The sequence below is a fragment of the Lytechinus variegatus genome, chromosome 7, assembly GCF_018143015.1.
Source record: "Lytechinus variegatus isolate NC3 chromosome 7, Lvar_3.0, whole genome shotgun sequence".
Lineage (NCBI taxonomy): Eukaryota > Metazoa > Echinodermata > Echinoidea > Temnopleuroida > Toxopneustidae > Lytechinus > Lytechinus variegatus.
Genome location: NC_054746.1, coordinates 15269799 through 15286243, shown reverse-complemented (window position 1 = coordinate 15286243; position 16445 = coordinate 15269799). Strand labels below are relative to the sequence as shown.

Here is a 16445-nt window from a genome sequence, read left to right as displayed (position 1 = left end):
TGACAACGTTAGTTGGTCTGTCTGACTGATGGTAAGAAAATTTGATAACTATCAAATTCATTGTAATGAATGATAACCCAAAAAAGTATTTCATAATGTTGCTTGCTGTATGCAAATTTGAAACTTATAGCGTTTATGTCTACATGTTTTTTATGCTTATTTTATAAATTATGTTTCACTGGGCACTAAACCTCACAATTGGGTTTAAAGGGGAGGTTCGCCCTGACAAAAGGTTTGTTGTGGGGATGGCGGAGGGAATAGTGAGGGGTATTGCCGGGGGTTTGGGAAAAAATCATCAAATAATTAAAAAGTTATTAGAATTTCAAGTATTTCGTTTGTGACGTCATGAGCGAGCAGCATTCCTACATAGCGAATGGTAAAAAATCAATGAAATGTCATTTTCTCAAAAAATTGAAAATGGTTTTCACTGTAACTTTTGTATATCAATAGACAAATCGTTTCACACCAGATCATGAAAAGAAAACAAAATTAAGTCATCAGGAATCATACAAAATTTGAAATTCATACATTTTATATTACATAACACATGGGGCAGCTGCTCGTTTATGACGTCACAAATCCAGAGTTTTGAACTCTAATAAATTTCTTACTCTTTAATGGATTTTCCTCAGACCTTCGCCAGTATTTTTTTATTGTTTTTTCTGCTATTTTTGCAGCAGGGTTTTCTTCGGGGTATGCTTTCCCTTTAACACTCTTCAATTTAATCTTTATATAAGATTGAATAATAAACTCGTCTCTCAATAACCATGAAAAATGAACAAGAGAATAATGGATGTGTTTAGTACTGTTGATATTCAGCTTTACTTTTCATAGTTCCTCCCTTTATTCTAAATAGAAATAACTTGCATGTCAATTGACATGAATATGCCTGGTTTTTCATCTGCACAATTGATTTTCCTTATAGGGCAATTTTCTTGCTCAAAAAAATGTGCATGCCCTACAGTTGGGTCGTATTGACATCGCTTGTTAAAGCATCTCTTAACCTGATTGCCCATCTCATCACATACACTGTGACCCCCCCTTTTTGTTTTGTACTTCTCATGCACTGCATACCTTTAAACATCCAACATCACATAAATTGATGCAATATTATCGTGTGTAAACATGCCAAGTTGAAATAAAGTATACCATCTATTATGTACTTCATTATGCATACATTTGAGTGTTTGTATTTTTTTATGTGATCCGACTATCTCATTCCTTTGATGAGATTTGGGGGGGGGGCAATTCATAATTTAGATGTGAACGCTAAACCTTGGATGGTATGGGTTTCGCTCAGTTCTGGTTGGGCGTTGCCCCCATGCGTTTTCCTGCATGTGATGAATTGGTAATTATACATGTTTGCATGCCTTTACCCTGTTCATATTCAAATTTTCGGTTTCTCTTTTAAAAAAAACAAAACATGTATGTATATATAGTAATGTGAATGTCTTTTCTGGGCGAAATAGCGTAGGTCGCTTTGGTTGGGCGTTGCACCTAAACCATGTTTAATGCTTTGTTATACGTTTGTCGGAAATGCTCAATGTTTTCATAGTATATTTTCGACCCAGTAAACAAACACCCATGTACACTAAATTGCAAGACATAGGAATGTATTTTCGACTGCATGCCATTACCTTGTTCATTTTCTCAAATACAATGATGACATTCTCAGGGCTCCATTAAAGATAATTATAGCTCAGTTTTAAAAACGTGACTCTGTTTGGGAATCGTTGGGTTTTGGTTGGACGATGCTTTATAATGCTTTAATTGCATGCTTTCGGATTTTTTTTTTGTTAAGCAATTTCCCGCGCGTTTAAAGTATTTTAAGCGCCATCGCCAAATTATACATAAGATTGATCTATTCGAATGACTCTACATTGTCTTTTATTCAAAGTGACAATTACCGCTTCTTCTAAAACATGTTTTGAAGGATGTTATATTGCGAACACCAGTCCTAATCTTGACTGGTATGGTCATTTCTCGGTTTGGTTGAGCGATAATATATTTTAATTGCATGTTTTGGGCTGTTTCAACGAATGTATGGAGGTAATTGTTTATGTACACCTGAATCCAGTTGGTATGGGCATTGCTCGGTTTTGGTGACTATATTCAGGTAGTCAACCAAGGCCGAGCAATGTCCTTAGGAATATAATGTTCCTTTCATCAATCTCGCGCTTTATCGCATGTTTTGGGGAAATGCTTTTGTGTTTCACAATTTCCCGCGTGTTTTCAGGCATTCTCCCTTTGGATATAATTGCAACTTACGAATTGTTTCGCTTGCATGCATTTACCCTGTTCATAACAACCACATTCTTAAGCAGTGCATTATAATTGGGGGTAATTAAAGTTTGAATGTAAAAGGCAGTATCGGTTGGTTTTGGGCTCCGCTCGGTTTTGGATGAGCGCCTCAAAATGTTATCCAGTGCTTTATGTTATAATGTATTTTTTCTTGAAATGACTTTTCAACGATTTCCCGCGCGTGTTTTGATAAAATGTCATTATTGATGTACCATCGCCTATTTATCGATATACATTGCCTTGTTTTGCATGCCTTTGTTGTTCACACTTATAAAATGGCAACAATGATCACTTTCTCTAAGCATGCATTTGGCCAGAACTCCAGATCCCAATTGTTATGGGTAGTGAAAATTGCATGCTTGGTTCTGGTCAAGCGATCGTTGCATAATTTTGTTTGTAAGCTTTTACCACATTCATTTACAAAAAAGAACAACAATGCCATTCCTAATAAGCATGAAAGTACCTTGTTCATATGTGAATACCAGACCCTGGTTAGTATGGGTATTCCTCGACTTTTTTTATCTCCGTTTTTTTTTGTTGTTTGTTATTCATTGTTCAATACTTTGATGCATGTTTCTAATCGTACATTTGTTACACGCCTTTTTCCCGATTATGTCATAATAATGCATTCTCTATTTTGACTCAATTGAGATTGCTTTATTCAAATGTGAATGTTCGACCCTGACCGGTTTAAGTATAGCTTGTCTTTGGCTAAGCGACGCTCTTGTATTTTTCATTGCTTTCATGGAAGCTTTTAAAATGCTCATTGCCAATTTTCTCTTGTGTTTTCATGAATTTTAAAATTTAGACTGGCTGATTGGTATTGATTGGCCTGGTATAGCGTACTCTCCTTTGTTATGTATTTATTGCTCTGGTGTATATTTTTTTTTCATAGAAAATTACCTGTTTGCATGTCTTTACCAAAATTAGCAACAGCAACAATTTTATCTATTTTCAATTGTACGTGGCAAAAATTATTGTCGCCTCTTTTCATGTCCACAATATGGATTTTGCTTATAGTGATATGCTTAATCTTGTTATTTGCCAACCTGTATGGGGTTATCGTTATTTTTCATCATTTGCATTTCTTATATTGATTTTTTTCTTTGGGCATCTCTCCAGTAATTATCAATGATGTATGTTTACCATCTTTGCTCTCTGACGCGTTTGTCCGCTCTGCCTACGAAGATTTCTGCTAAATGCTGCCCTCTCTCGAACTTTTATGAATTCGTTATTTGTTTTTATGTGTTCGTGTTTCTATGTATCTCTGTTACTTATTTGTTCCCACACAGGACCTTTTATTTTAATTACTCTTCTTTTACCAACTCAATGCCGAAAGTAGTAGTGAATGTTGAGACACTAACTGTACTTCCGTGAATACTTTAACTGATATGCCGTTTTATTCCTTGAGTAATGATGACCTCTCCATTAATTTGAATACACATAATTCAAATGGCAACCCTCAGGCTAATTTGGCGTACAACCACTTTGTAGCAAACAACATCAATGCATCATCAGAACTTCTAGATTTTCACACTGATCATGACTTAATTCGCAATCCTTCATCAGAATACATCACTGAACTTCAATTCAAAAACACTAGTAAACAATTCTCCAAAGATATTTTTTCTTTATTACATTTAAACATAAGAAGCATAAATAAACATTTCGAAGAGTTCCAACTGCTTTTAGACAATAATTCATCTAGACATTCGTTTTCCATTATTGGACTTACAGAAACTTGGTTAACTGATGAATCCAATATTCCATTTGCATTAGATCAATATGATTTCGTTTTTAATAACAGGAAAGATAGACATGGCGGTGGTGTTGCGTTATATGTTTCCCACAATTATGAATACAAAATTCATGACGAAATCACTACTATGAATGAATATGTAGAGTCACTTTTTATCGAAATCAATGTCCTAAATTCCAAAAATATAATTGTAGGTGTTATATATAGACCACCAAATTCCAACCACAATGATTTTTTACTTTATCTTTCTAACTTAGTTAGAAATCCATTGTTGGTGAACAAAGATGTTTTTATATTAGGAGATTTTAATATCGATATATTGAAGCATGACAGCAACAATACTGCCCATGAATTTCTTGAAACATTTTTGACTTCTTCATATTTGCCATTAATATCAAAACCCACTCGCATTGCAGATCGCTCTGCAACCCTTATTGATAACATATTTTGTAACATCATGCCGTCTCCTGATTCTGAAATAATACTATCCGATCTGACAGATCATTTTCCCATTATGTCACATTTTCCCCTTAAAAATTCGTGTATTAATCCTTCCAAGCCATCAAGGCGGAGACCTACTCCCGAGAATCTTGCAAGATTGGGTGTTTCGTTAGAATCTGTTGACTGGTCGCCTATTTATAACAATAACGATGTAAACACATGCTTCAATAACTTTCTTAATATTTTTAACAGTGAATTAGACAAGCATATTCCAAAAGTAAAAGATAAACAAACTAACTACAAAAAATCACCGAGACTTCCTTGGATATCCAAAGCACTTTTGCGTTCAATCAACAGAAAAAACAGTTTATATTATAATTCCAAACTTAAAGGTACTCTTCAGGCAAAAACTAAATACACCACATATAAGAATACTTTAACTAAAACAATACGTTTGGCAAAGAAAAGATATTTTACTGATCAAATAATTCTGTATAAACACGACATTCAAAACACATGGAAAGTTCTTAAACAAGCCATGAATTTGTCCAGTAACAAGTCCGATATAACTGAAATTAGGTCTAACGGTGATATTATTGGTGATCCTGAAAATATAGCTAATATTTTTAATGACTATTTTTCATCTATAGGAACTAACCTAGCTCGAGACATCCCCCCTTCAACAAAACACTTCCATGATTACCTAGGTACACCTAATTCTAGTTCAATATTTTTCACTCCCGTAGTCAAAAAAGATATTACTGACGTTGTATCTAATTTGAATAATAAAAAAAGTCCTGGTTATGATGATGTCAATAACTTTATTTTAAAAGGTATAATATCTGAAATTATCGATCCTTTGACATATATTTTTAACCTTTCTCTAACCTCCGGTCAAGTCCCTGATCGCATGAAAATTGCCAAGGTCATTCCATTGTACAAAAAGGGTGACAAGTTAAGTGTCAGTAATTATCGCCCAATTTCTTTATTATCATCCTTGTCAAAAATTTTAGAAAAAGTGGTTTATAGCAAAACAATTGATTTTTTTAAATCTCACAATATTTTTTCTAACTTTCAGTTTGGATTTAGAGAAAAACACAACACAGAACATGCACTATTGAATTTCGTTGATAAAGTGGCCCACGCTTTTGATAATTGCTCACATTTAGTCGGCATTTTTCTGGACTTCTCCAAGGCCTTCGACACCATTAACCATGATATCTTATTACATAAACTTTCTCATTATGGTGTGCGCGGGAAGGCCTTGGAGTGGTTCAGAAGCTACTTGTCCGACAGACGTCAATTTGTATCTTTGAATGGTCATGCATCCAACATGCAATACATTAATTGTGGAGTCCCGCAAGGCAGTCTGTTAGGCCCTTTATTATTTATCATTTATATTAATGACTTTTGTAAATCATCTGATATCCTTTCGTTCATTCTTTTTGCAGACGATTCTAATATATTTTATTCCCATAAAAATCCATATACCTTAGTAAATACTGTTAATAATGAACTTTTAAAAGTCACACAATGGATAAGATCCAACAAATTGTCTCTTAATCTACTTAAAACTAAATATATGCTATTTAGCAATTCCATTGATACACTTCCCATGGACATTGTTTTAGATGACACTAATTTAGAAAGTGTCACATTCATTAAATTTCTCGGTGTTACCGTTGATAATAAGCTTTCCTGGAAATACCACATAGATTGTATATGTAAGATTATTTCGCGAAATATTGGCATTATCAATAAACTAAAATATCATTTTTCGTCGTCATCACTTTTAATGCTATATTCTTCCCTGATCTTGCCTTACTTGAATTATGGGATACTTGCCTGGGGCAGCACCCACCAAACCATTTTAGATAGACTGTTATTACTGCAAAAGAAGTCCCTTCGTGTTATTCATAATTCAGCTTTTCGTTCACACACTGACCCACTATTTTTTGATAGCAAATTGCTGAAGATAAGCGACCTATACTTATTTCATTTAGGACAATTTATGTTTAAATTTGACAAAAACACACTTCCACGTGTATTTGATTCTATGTTTCCTCTTAATCGGTCTTTTCATAATTACCCTACTAGGCAATCTAACGAATTTCATTTACCCCGTTTTAGAACTTTATTGGCTAAGAGTACATTTATGTTCGATGGTCCTAGATTTTGGAACTCCCTCGACATTAACATAAAAAACAGCCCTTCCATACATTCTTTTAAAAGAAAACTGAAAAACTTCTTACTTCAATCCTACCGAGGTCTTCATTACTAATTCCCGCTTGTTATCATCTCCTCTCAGACTTCAAGTTATGTTTTTGTCTTTATCATTTTGTTTTATCCTCTCTTTTCGGTCGTAATTTGTCCTGATTCTATTTTACGTTTATTCTACTTTTGTCGTCCTGTTTTGTTTTTTCTTTTTTATTTTTATTATTTCTTCGTTTTGTCTTGTTCTGTGAGTTATCCTGTTCTTTTTCATCTATTCTGTAAATCTTCGTAGGCAAATAGCAACCATTGCGTCTCTCTCTCTCTCTCTCCTCTATTCTCTTCCTTTAGGGGGGTTCACATTATACAAGCGATGCTTTTGAGTGAATCCCCCATTTCCACAGATACTTTTCTTTCCAAAGTATTATAATTTTTTCTATAAAATATTTTGTATTTTTTTTATATGTTATTATCATTAATGTATTGTAAATATTTGTTAAAATGTATGAAAATGATTTGTATATTTGCTATTTCTGTTGGAAATAAAATCTGAATCTGAATCTGAATCTGAATCTTGTGAGAACACATATTCATTCATATGATCTAGATTAATATGATTTCTCTTATACAGATCTTCATAATACAGTTTAACTTCTCTTAAGACATGTTGTTGCTTAGTAACTACATGTCTCTTCCCATTCACTCTTAGTTGAGTAATAAGCTTATTTTCCCCATTTTTTTTCTCAAGGGATAAAAAATAGTTTGTGTTTTTTTCCCTTCTTCCGTCCATCTGATCCGTGACCTTACTGCGGCCCCTTTACACTCATTAATGTATAACTTCTCTAACTTTTCTTTAACTTGAAGGTATTTTTCTTTTGATATATCATTATTTCTATTGTCTAAATCACATTCATATTTGGCTAACTCAATTTCCAAAAGTTCTTTTTCACGTTTTGTTTTCCTTTTACGTTTGCTAAATTTCTGAGCAAATTCTCTACATTTAATCTTCAGAATCTCTAGTTTCATCATAGAGGTATTTTCATTATCACTGAGACATTTTGATATAACATTTCTAATTCCCGTCTTAAAGTTATTGTCACTAAGGTAGGAAGTATTTAGTTTCCAATATCCTGGACCTTTAATTATATCACTCAATCTTAATTTCAAAGAAATTGCATTATGATCTCCCTTAACGACGGGTCTAATGTCTGTAGAGACAACTTTCCCCAACATGTCCTTACTTATTATCCAATAGTCTAATCTGGATGCAATATCCATGTTCATATTTCTCCAAGTGAATTGTTTTACATCTTTGTTAAATTTTCTCCAGACATCTACGAACCCTTTATTTTTCAGCAAAATTTTAAGATTGTGTGGAGTTTTATAGTAAAAACTTCTTGACCCTTTTGTATCTTTAACTGGGTCTAATACAGAATTCCAGTCGCCTCCAATAATTAGATAACAATCTTTGTCTTCTTTTTGGATATGATCTATTGTTTTTCGTAGTTTCCTAAAAAATGAATCTTTGTTCTTTTTCTCCGTTGGGGCGTACAAATTAATCAGACAATAATTAACAGAGTTCTTCGTGAATCTTATCACTAATAGTCTTCCAGTGTTATCTACACAGCTACTGTCTCTAGTAATGTTGATTTTTATATTTTCCTTTGCTATAACTGCGACACCTCTTGCACGATTGCTTCCATGCGAATAAAAAACTTTGCCTTTCCATTCACTATTAATCACTGGTTCGATCTCCGTCGACCAATACGTTTCTTGGGCTAAAATGAGGTCAGCTTTTTGGTTTTGACACCATTTGAAGAAGATGTTGCGCTTGGTTTTATTGCGCAATCCTCTCACATTAACGCTTAAAAGATGACACGTTGACATGATGTAAGAAAATTACGGTGAGACACCAATAAGATTTTTCCTCACTTTTTCTTTGATTTCTTCTCCTTTAGTTTTCTTTTCTTAGCTGGTTACTTCGCTGCGAGTTGAGATCTGGTCTTCGGCAACTCGGGTGACTCTATCGATACTTCCGATTCTGGACAATCATCCGTCTCGATTTCTAGACTATCACCATCACTCGATTCGTCAGCGCTGGTTTCCGTGTGACCTCGATCCCGGTCTGCTTGTTTAAGACGCTCGCTACGAATGAATTGGGTAATCTTTGACTGTGTGTTGCCCGACGTTTCATCTTGTGAAAGGGTCTGTAATTCGGTAGCCTCTTGGTTGTCAGCTGTTCGTCTCGTTGTCTTGGTAGCGGTCCGTTTCGGCAGCTCAACTCCAGCCTGGTTGTCAGCTATGTGGCTGGTTGTCTTGACGACGGTTCGCATCGGCTCCCTTTTGTCGTTCTGACTTCGCTCCCGAGTATCTAAGGTTCCCTGCTTACCGATCGGCTCCTCTCGGCCTTCTTCGCTTGTTAATCCGGGGTTCGGACAATCTCGTTGTAAGTGCCCTTCCCTCTTGCACATCCGACATACAATCTGGTTTGTGCATGTTGAACGATGATGTCCCTTATTAAGGCAGTTTGAACATATGATTTGATCTTTGATGACTTGGTTTGCATGAAAGACCTTTCCACGAAAATTTCCGAAAGACAAGATTCTCGGAACAGGTTGTGCTGGTTTTTCTATATAGATGACTCTGTCGCCCGTTAGGCAGTTTGTTAGTTGGCCATCTACCCTCAACTTTGGGAACGTAACCTTGCCCGACACCTTGTATTTTCGTTTCTCAAGTTCATCTACAATCACTGAGTTGTCTACAGACAAAGGAATGTCTTTCACAGTTAGTCTAAGAAGGTTCTCATATCCACCCGCTAGAAATGGGTTAGAATCATATACTGCTATGCATGCATTACGAATGTTCAAACCACTTGCTATCAGTGCAATTCTATAGTCCTGATGTGTAATGTATAGCCTCCATAACCCACCAACTTTCTGTATGCCCATGATATGAGATGTAGGCACAGATTTTAGTAGGGCCTTGTATACTTCTTGACTTTCCAAGTCCTTTTCCATAACATGGGGTACATCCCGATGTTTAAAGAAAACTGGCTTACCAGTAATGATGTGTTTGTCTTTGATCCCTGTTGCCGCTGCGTATGATTGCCTGCCATTGGCTTCCGTGTTATAAGCCGCCATTTTCAAAAATGCAAAGACGTATCATAAACTATATCCAAAATCTGACAGAATCCAGTCCAATTTTCGTCCAAACAACAGATCCCTGCTGCCTTTGTCTATATTGTTCAAATCCAAGTAATTTATATTCCAGATAATCCTTTGATTTTGTCGATGTAGAGAGATTTTTCCAGAGCTTCATGAAGTCGTAACTTTCAAGAAAGAGTGGAAATAGCGCCCTCTTTCATGATACTATATATATCTGTATTAGGGTAAAGAGACAAAGCTATAAAACTATATACGGTGGCCTGTTTGGGGCGGGTGAAATTAAACAAAGAAATGAGTCGAAAAGGTATGTACAGGGTTCAATAATTGCCAAACATATTATGCATATATGTATATATTACACAAGATCAGATATATTAAATACTGAAGTGGTTACCTATTATTCCAGGGTCTGGGAGAGTGTGTCGACTAGGTGTGCAGGTATGAGGTAAAGTGAAGTGAATGTGTGTGTGTGTGTGTGTGTGTGAGGGCATGTAATGGGTCATTGGTTCTAATTATCAACATTGATTCCGTTTGGCATGTTTGGGGCGAGGTTGCGTAGAGTGGCGATCCAGTATGATACTATATATATATATATCAAATTACCGTTGTGGACCTAACCCCTTTTGCAAGCAAACAGAAATGAATCCAATCTCTCTTGATTTAAAAAAAAAAAGATTTTTCTTTGCCACTTCTATTCACGTTTTCATGTGAATTTCAAATTTATTTGGTATCATCAGAGCGACTAAAAATTTAGAGGTTTTGAGACAGAAAGCAATAAAATATATAATAAAATAAAACCCCTTTTTACAAATGTTCTCTTCAGAAGAGTTCAGTTGCGAAAGGTGATAGATCCACTCCTAGAAAATAATTATTTTGTTTTTCTGCCATATTGCAATATTCTTATGCAAAACTAGATTTTCATGATACCTTTCCACGAGAACATAAAATCGGGAATTAAAAAAAATCTACCTGTCTTCCTATTCTTAAAACATTATTTTCCCCAAAAAAAATCTGCGTGGACCTAAATCCTTGCAACCAAATTGAAATGGACCTAACCCCTTTTGAAAAAAGGTGATTTTTCTTTGCCATTTTAGTTCACTTTTTAATGGGAATTGCAACTTTTCTTTGGTATCATCTTATAGAGCTACTAAAAATCTATACATTGAGACAAAAAAAAATCAAATTTGATGAAAAATGGACCTTACCCTTTTTGCAAGTGAGCTCTTCGTATGTACAATAGCTTTGGCAACTCTTTCTCGACTAAATGCTGGCCCGCGGTCTATTGGTTTAGGCACTGGCATTCAGAGCAAGGAATTCGGGTTCGATTCCCGGCGGAGGCATTTTTCAACCTTTGATTCAGAATGACAGCATCTGAGGGACCTTGAGTGAAGTAACGCATCTATTATTCTCTAATTTTCAATTGTTTGTATATATATATTCGATTTCTACAGGTCCAGTAATTGCGTACATCTATCGAAGAACCCATGGCGTGTTCCGGCGATGTCTTCTGGTGACAGGTGCAATATTTGCAACAGGAGGACTCCTTCTGGTATCCATTGTAACCAATGGTATAGAATTGGCTGTCTGCTTATCAGTTTCTGGTATGTTAATTAACCTATTGACCATACTTCATTCTCCATATCCATACAGGGGCAATCCGATTCCAGTAAGCAATCGGTTAATGTCATGTTGTTGATTTTGCTCCATAGTGAAATACTTTTGTAACTATGATAGAAAAAGCAGTCTAGATATCAGTAATGACACTGACTAATGAAGATGATGATGATCATCACAATTATAATAATGATGATAATTATAAATAATGATGAAACACCCTTCTTCTCTCTGCGCAGGTCTTGGTTCCAGCATCCTGTCAATTTCATTGGTAATCATTCTGAGCGATCAGTCTGGAGAGGCCTTTGCAGTCTTCTACGGAATTGGTAAATCAGGTTACGCCATCGGAGTGGCTCTAGTTCCCCCGATCGCAGACTACTTGATGAGGATTTATGGCTGGAGAGGGTCCCTGATGATAATTGGAGGTATCGTGGCGCACCTTATACCTTTCGTCTTGATGGTTGATTTCGACGTAGAGGGCGTCGTACAGAACGATTTTGGGTCCTTCTACACTGACGATGAAGAAATTGAGGACCAATTTGATAGGTCCGAAGAAGAAGCACTTATCTCCAGACCAAGTATGAAGGAAGAAACACACAATGAAGGAGGTAAATCACAGGTTGGCGGTATTTACGCTGAAATAAAACCGGCAAATAATGAAATCGGATCAGAAAATGAAAACGCAAAAATAAGTGATATCCAAGAGGTAACACCTGAAAGATCAGCTACTGGTAAAACAATCACTGGCTTGTCTAACATGCACAATATGTTAGAAAAGGGATATAAGCGAAAACGTTTGATTGATTGTTCTAATTTTAATAGAATCTTCACAGACTCCATATACAATCAAGATCGCTGGATGACTCTCCTTATGCTGGTCACACTTGTATTGCTTATGGCAGACGCTAGTTGGTTTGCATATCTCATCCCATGTGCGATTGCTCTTGATATTCCTATATCCCAGGTATTGTGCCTTCCTTATTCTGCGGGGGCTGGAATATTCGTAGCACGAATTTTAGGCGGATTCCTTGAGAAATCTAAGTTTTTATCTGGCCAATCCTCGTTTCTTTTCTTTACCTTGCTCAACATCTTATCACTTTTGTGGAATATCTTCGCTCCAAGATTTGCTTTCATGATTGTGACTACATTCATCTCGGCATTCACGATTTCCCAACGAAACCTTTTGTCGTTGGTCATATGTAAGGACAGAGCTCCTCGGTCACAATTTCCGGTGATTCTGGCTTCTTATGAGATTGTTTGTGGAATAGGGCTCTTCCTCGGATCCTTGTTATGTGGTAAGACCAATCAAGTCCCAGTATTTTTTTAAACAATGTTACATCTTAATAATATCATTTTCACCAACAGCGAAAATCATCAGAGGGCATATTGCTCTTGTAATAATTGTCATGATCATATTGAAAATGATAACAGACCTACCATTGATAATCGTTATACGAATAATTGTAATATCATCGATATATATAATGTATCGATAATAGCATTTGGTGATCAGAATTATAATAATAATTAATGTTCGTAACAATATTCGGCATCAAAATTATCATCACTAGTTTGACGATTCAGATTTTGTTTAGAACAGCCGAGAAGCTTAAGTGAGGTTTGAAACGGCAACGATGCAATGAAGACAATTAACGGAACCTTCCATCGAAGGTTTTTTTTTGTCATCAGTAGCATAATGATGGATATCTAGTGAATCACACAGGTTGAACTTACTAGGATAGTTGTGACTGTCTTCATTTTGGTCTAAAATTCAAATAATCCCAACTCTTTGTGAGACGTGTTCTCAGATTTAAAAAAAGATCTTGCACTGAGCCTTTGCTTTATTCTATTCGATAAAGATGTAGCTTATAGGGACCCGTTTCCTATAGAGACTCCCCTTTACAGTGACTGTGCCATTAGGGAGTTTCGCACTGCGACGCAGAACGCTTTCAAGAACATAGCGAATGTATTTTCAAATACCCTTCATGACAAAGGGGAACCAAGAATTCTTTGTCGAAAGATGGGGAATCAAAACAGCAGCTTCGCCTTGGACTCTGGACGAGTGACATATTTCAAAGTTTTCGTCAGCTCGAAGACTTATGACGTAACTGCTGTTTCGTTTCAACAATTTTCGACAAAGACTTCCCAGTTGTTCATTGTCATTTGACGGTCATTTTCAATACATATACACTTGATGCCAGAAGTTTACATACAACCAGGAAATTAAAAGTAAAGTTGACACTTACCAAATAACATAAAATTTACTGTATCTTATAAAGGATTTTGCTATCATGATGAATTTGATATCAAACAAAATGAGTATGTCATGCCCCTTCAACACACTGTTTTGCCATCAAAAGATGAAAAATATTTAGGTGTAATTTTTGTCACCAAATTATCTTCATATAAAAATATTTCATATTTGTGCTAGTTACCGTACTTCTCAACAAAAACATTTCATATTAACCTTTTTATAGAAAATTCAATACAAATAATAGATTTTATATTTATATATTTCCATGAAATGATGTATGAAAATAATCATGATAAACAATAGAATACATTTGGCACGAATATTACTTTTTTTCTTTAAAGAAAATTCCACCTGAAATATACGTTAATCCCAACGGCATCCCAATCATGTGTAAGAGCTTAATACGTTCTGTCATTTGATGCTAAATTTGTCATGGTAGTATTTATATTTCTCAATCTTTTTTTACCTGTTTGGAAAGCGAAAAAAAAATTACTGAATTCCATGGGTGTATGTAAACTTTTAGCCTCAACTGTACTATGTTCTTGAATTCATTCTGGGTCGCCGTGTAAAAAACTTATCAGGTGTGTGTAAACTAGGTAACAGGGATCAGCAAAACAGGGCTTCCATCATGTCCATGGTTCAAAGTTGCTAGGTCGTTATTAAACGAGCTCCTGGAAACTTTCGAAATTTAATATTGAATTCTTGATTGATTTGTGCAGGATATGTCGCAGATGTGAGGGGATCTTTCAACGCTTCATATATGTTCATCGCAGGGGTAGAAATCCTTGAATTATGTCTCATAATTCCATCAATAATTGCCGAGAAGTTGAAGGAAACCACGGCGAACTAAACGAAAACCCCACAGAAACTACACAAAGGTGTATACTGGGAAATACAAAAAGAAGAGGAAAGCCGGCTGGAAATGTCACCTGCTTAAAATAATTGTGCATTTGTGCTGATGTTGTGACATTGAAATACCATGTAAAGACAATATTGCACATTACCTCATAACTAAATTATTAAACCGCTACTATTTCATGGTTAACTTTGCAAACATCCTTGGACAATCGTCAGGCGTAGATGTACCAGACGATCTTCAGGGGTAGATTCACCAGACGATCGTCAGGGGTAGATTTACCAGACGATCGTCAAGGGGAGATCCACCAGACGGTCATCAGGGATAGATCCACCAGACGATACAACTGTCGGAACATATTTCCGCTTGAGTGAGCATACGGCAAGCTTCAGTATTAACCAAGTTTTTAATGCTTTATAATCATTTTCAGTGCATGTTTAGTTATCATAAGTTTTCCAGTCATTTTTATGTGTTTAGCTTTTATCATTGATGAATCATGACTTGTATTCATTTTCTTGAGCTCAATTGTCCATTATAGAAACATGTATTTACTTTGACATTTTACTTTTTCATGTTCACATTTACTATTACCATGTATGCACCGCTTTGTTCCAATTTACCGATAGAAATTTCATGTTGTAAGTTGTTGATATTTTTTAAGAACGGTATATAATTTCTTCGTCTTCTTTTTATTATCATTATCATTTATGTTTCTCTTCTTCTTTTCTTCTTTTGTTATCTTCTCGAGCGCATTGCCTTTCTAGACACTTTGGTGCACCGTGACACCAGCGGCCGACTGTACACCACCGTATACAGGAAGCCCACACACACCGATCAGTACATTGCCTATGATTCGCATCACCCGAAGTCCGTTAAGCGCGGGGTAGTGAAATGTCTTTACGACAGAGCTTCACGCATCGTTACTAAGCCCCATTGCACAGCTACAGAGAAGCAACACATCACCTCGGCTCTTATTTCTAACGGTTACCCGCGCTCTTTCGTTAACCGCGTCGCTAAGAAGAAGAGCGCCCCGTCCGAACAGCTTGCGCAATTTAAATCCGCTATAGTAATCCCGTTTGTTGATGGTATCGCGCATCTTCTCCGCCGGCGCTTGGAGAGGCATGGCATCCGAGTTATATTTAAGTCCGATAGCATCCGCAGCCAGCTGGTCCGTCCGAAAGACCGCCCGATCCCCGACAGACGCGATGGGGTTGTTTATAAGATCCCTTGCTCGACCTGCGACAAAGTCTACATCGGTGAGACTGGTAGACCTGTGGGGGAACGCATGAAGGAACATCGCCGTGATGTTCGGCTTAGGCGCACCGATAGCTCTGCTGTTGCAGAACATGCTTGGGACTCCGATCATCTACCTAACTGGGATGAGGTCAGCTGCATCGCTAATGATAAGCATTGGTATACGCGGCGCATTAAGGAAGCGATCCAGATCCGTTTGCATCCGAGCAATATCAACAGGGACAGCGGCATTGAGATCCCTGATGAATGGTTACCTACCATCCGACGGCATACTGCATCCACAGTTCACAGCGCGCGGCGCCCGCACCAGCGGGTGCCTGACACCAGCGCGGACGCTGATTGGCCGGCTGCATCGGCCAATCACAGCGCGCGGTGCACGCCCGAGCGGGCACCAAGCACCAGCGCGGACCCTGATTGGCCAGCGGCTCCGGCCAATCACAGCGCGGCTCACGCCCGAGTGGAGCCAGACAATAGCTCCCGACGCTATATAACCCGTGCGCAGCAGCGTCTTTGCTCATTGCCTGACGAAGTCTAGCAGCTTGCAGACGAAACGTCGCTTTCCTACTACGTTTGCTACATCGTGAGACAACT

At 36.9% G+C, this 16445-nt stretch overlaps 2 protein-coding genes across 3 annotated transcripts in view; both read left to right on the top strand.

The window, feature by feature from the left end:
- Nucleotides 1–15314, top strand: part of LOC121418535 (monocarboxylate transporter 3-like) — a 27470-nt gene extending 12156 nt beyond the window's left edge. The window contains exons 2-4 of one of the 2 annotated variants that reach the window (XM_041612457.1): nt 11328–11477; nt 11730–12785; nt 14464–15314. In XM_041612457.1, the coding sequence (XP_041468391.1) occupies nt 11328–11477; nt 11730–12785; nt 14464–14594 (1337 nt within the window). In that variant the 3' untranslated portion in view covers nt 14595–15314. The remainder of the gene's footprint in view (nt 1–11327; nt 11478–11729; nt 12786–14463) is intronic. The other variant, XM_041612458.1, reaches the window with a different exon arrangement.
- Nucleotides 14825–16445, top strand: LOC121418060. The gene is made up of 3 exons (XM_041611765.1): nt 14825–14872; nt 15349–16217; nt 16254–16445. Exons 1-3 carry the CDS (start codon nt 14825–14827, stop codon nt 16387–16389), a joined length of 1053 nt encoding a protein of 350 aa, XP_041467699.1. The 3' UTR covers nt 16390–16445.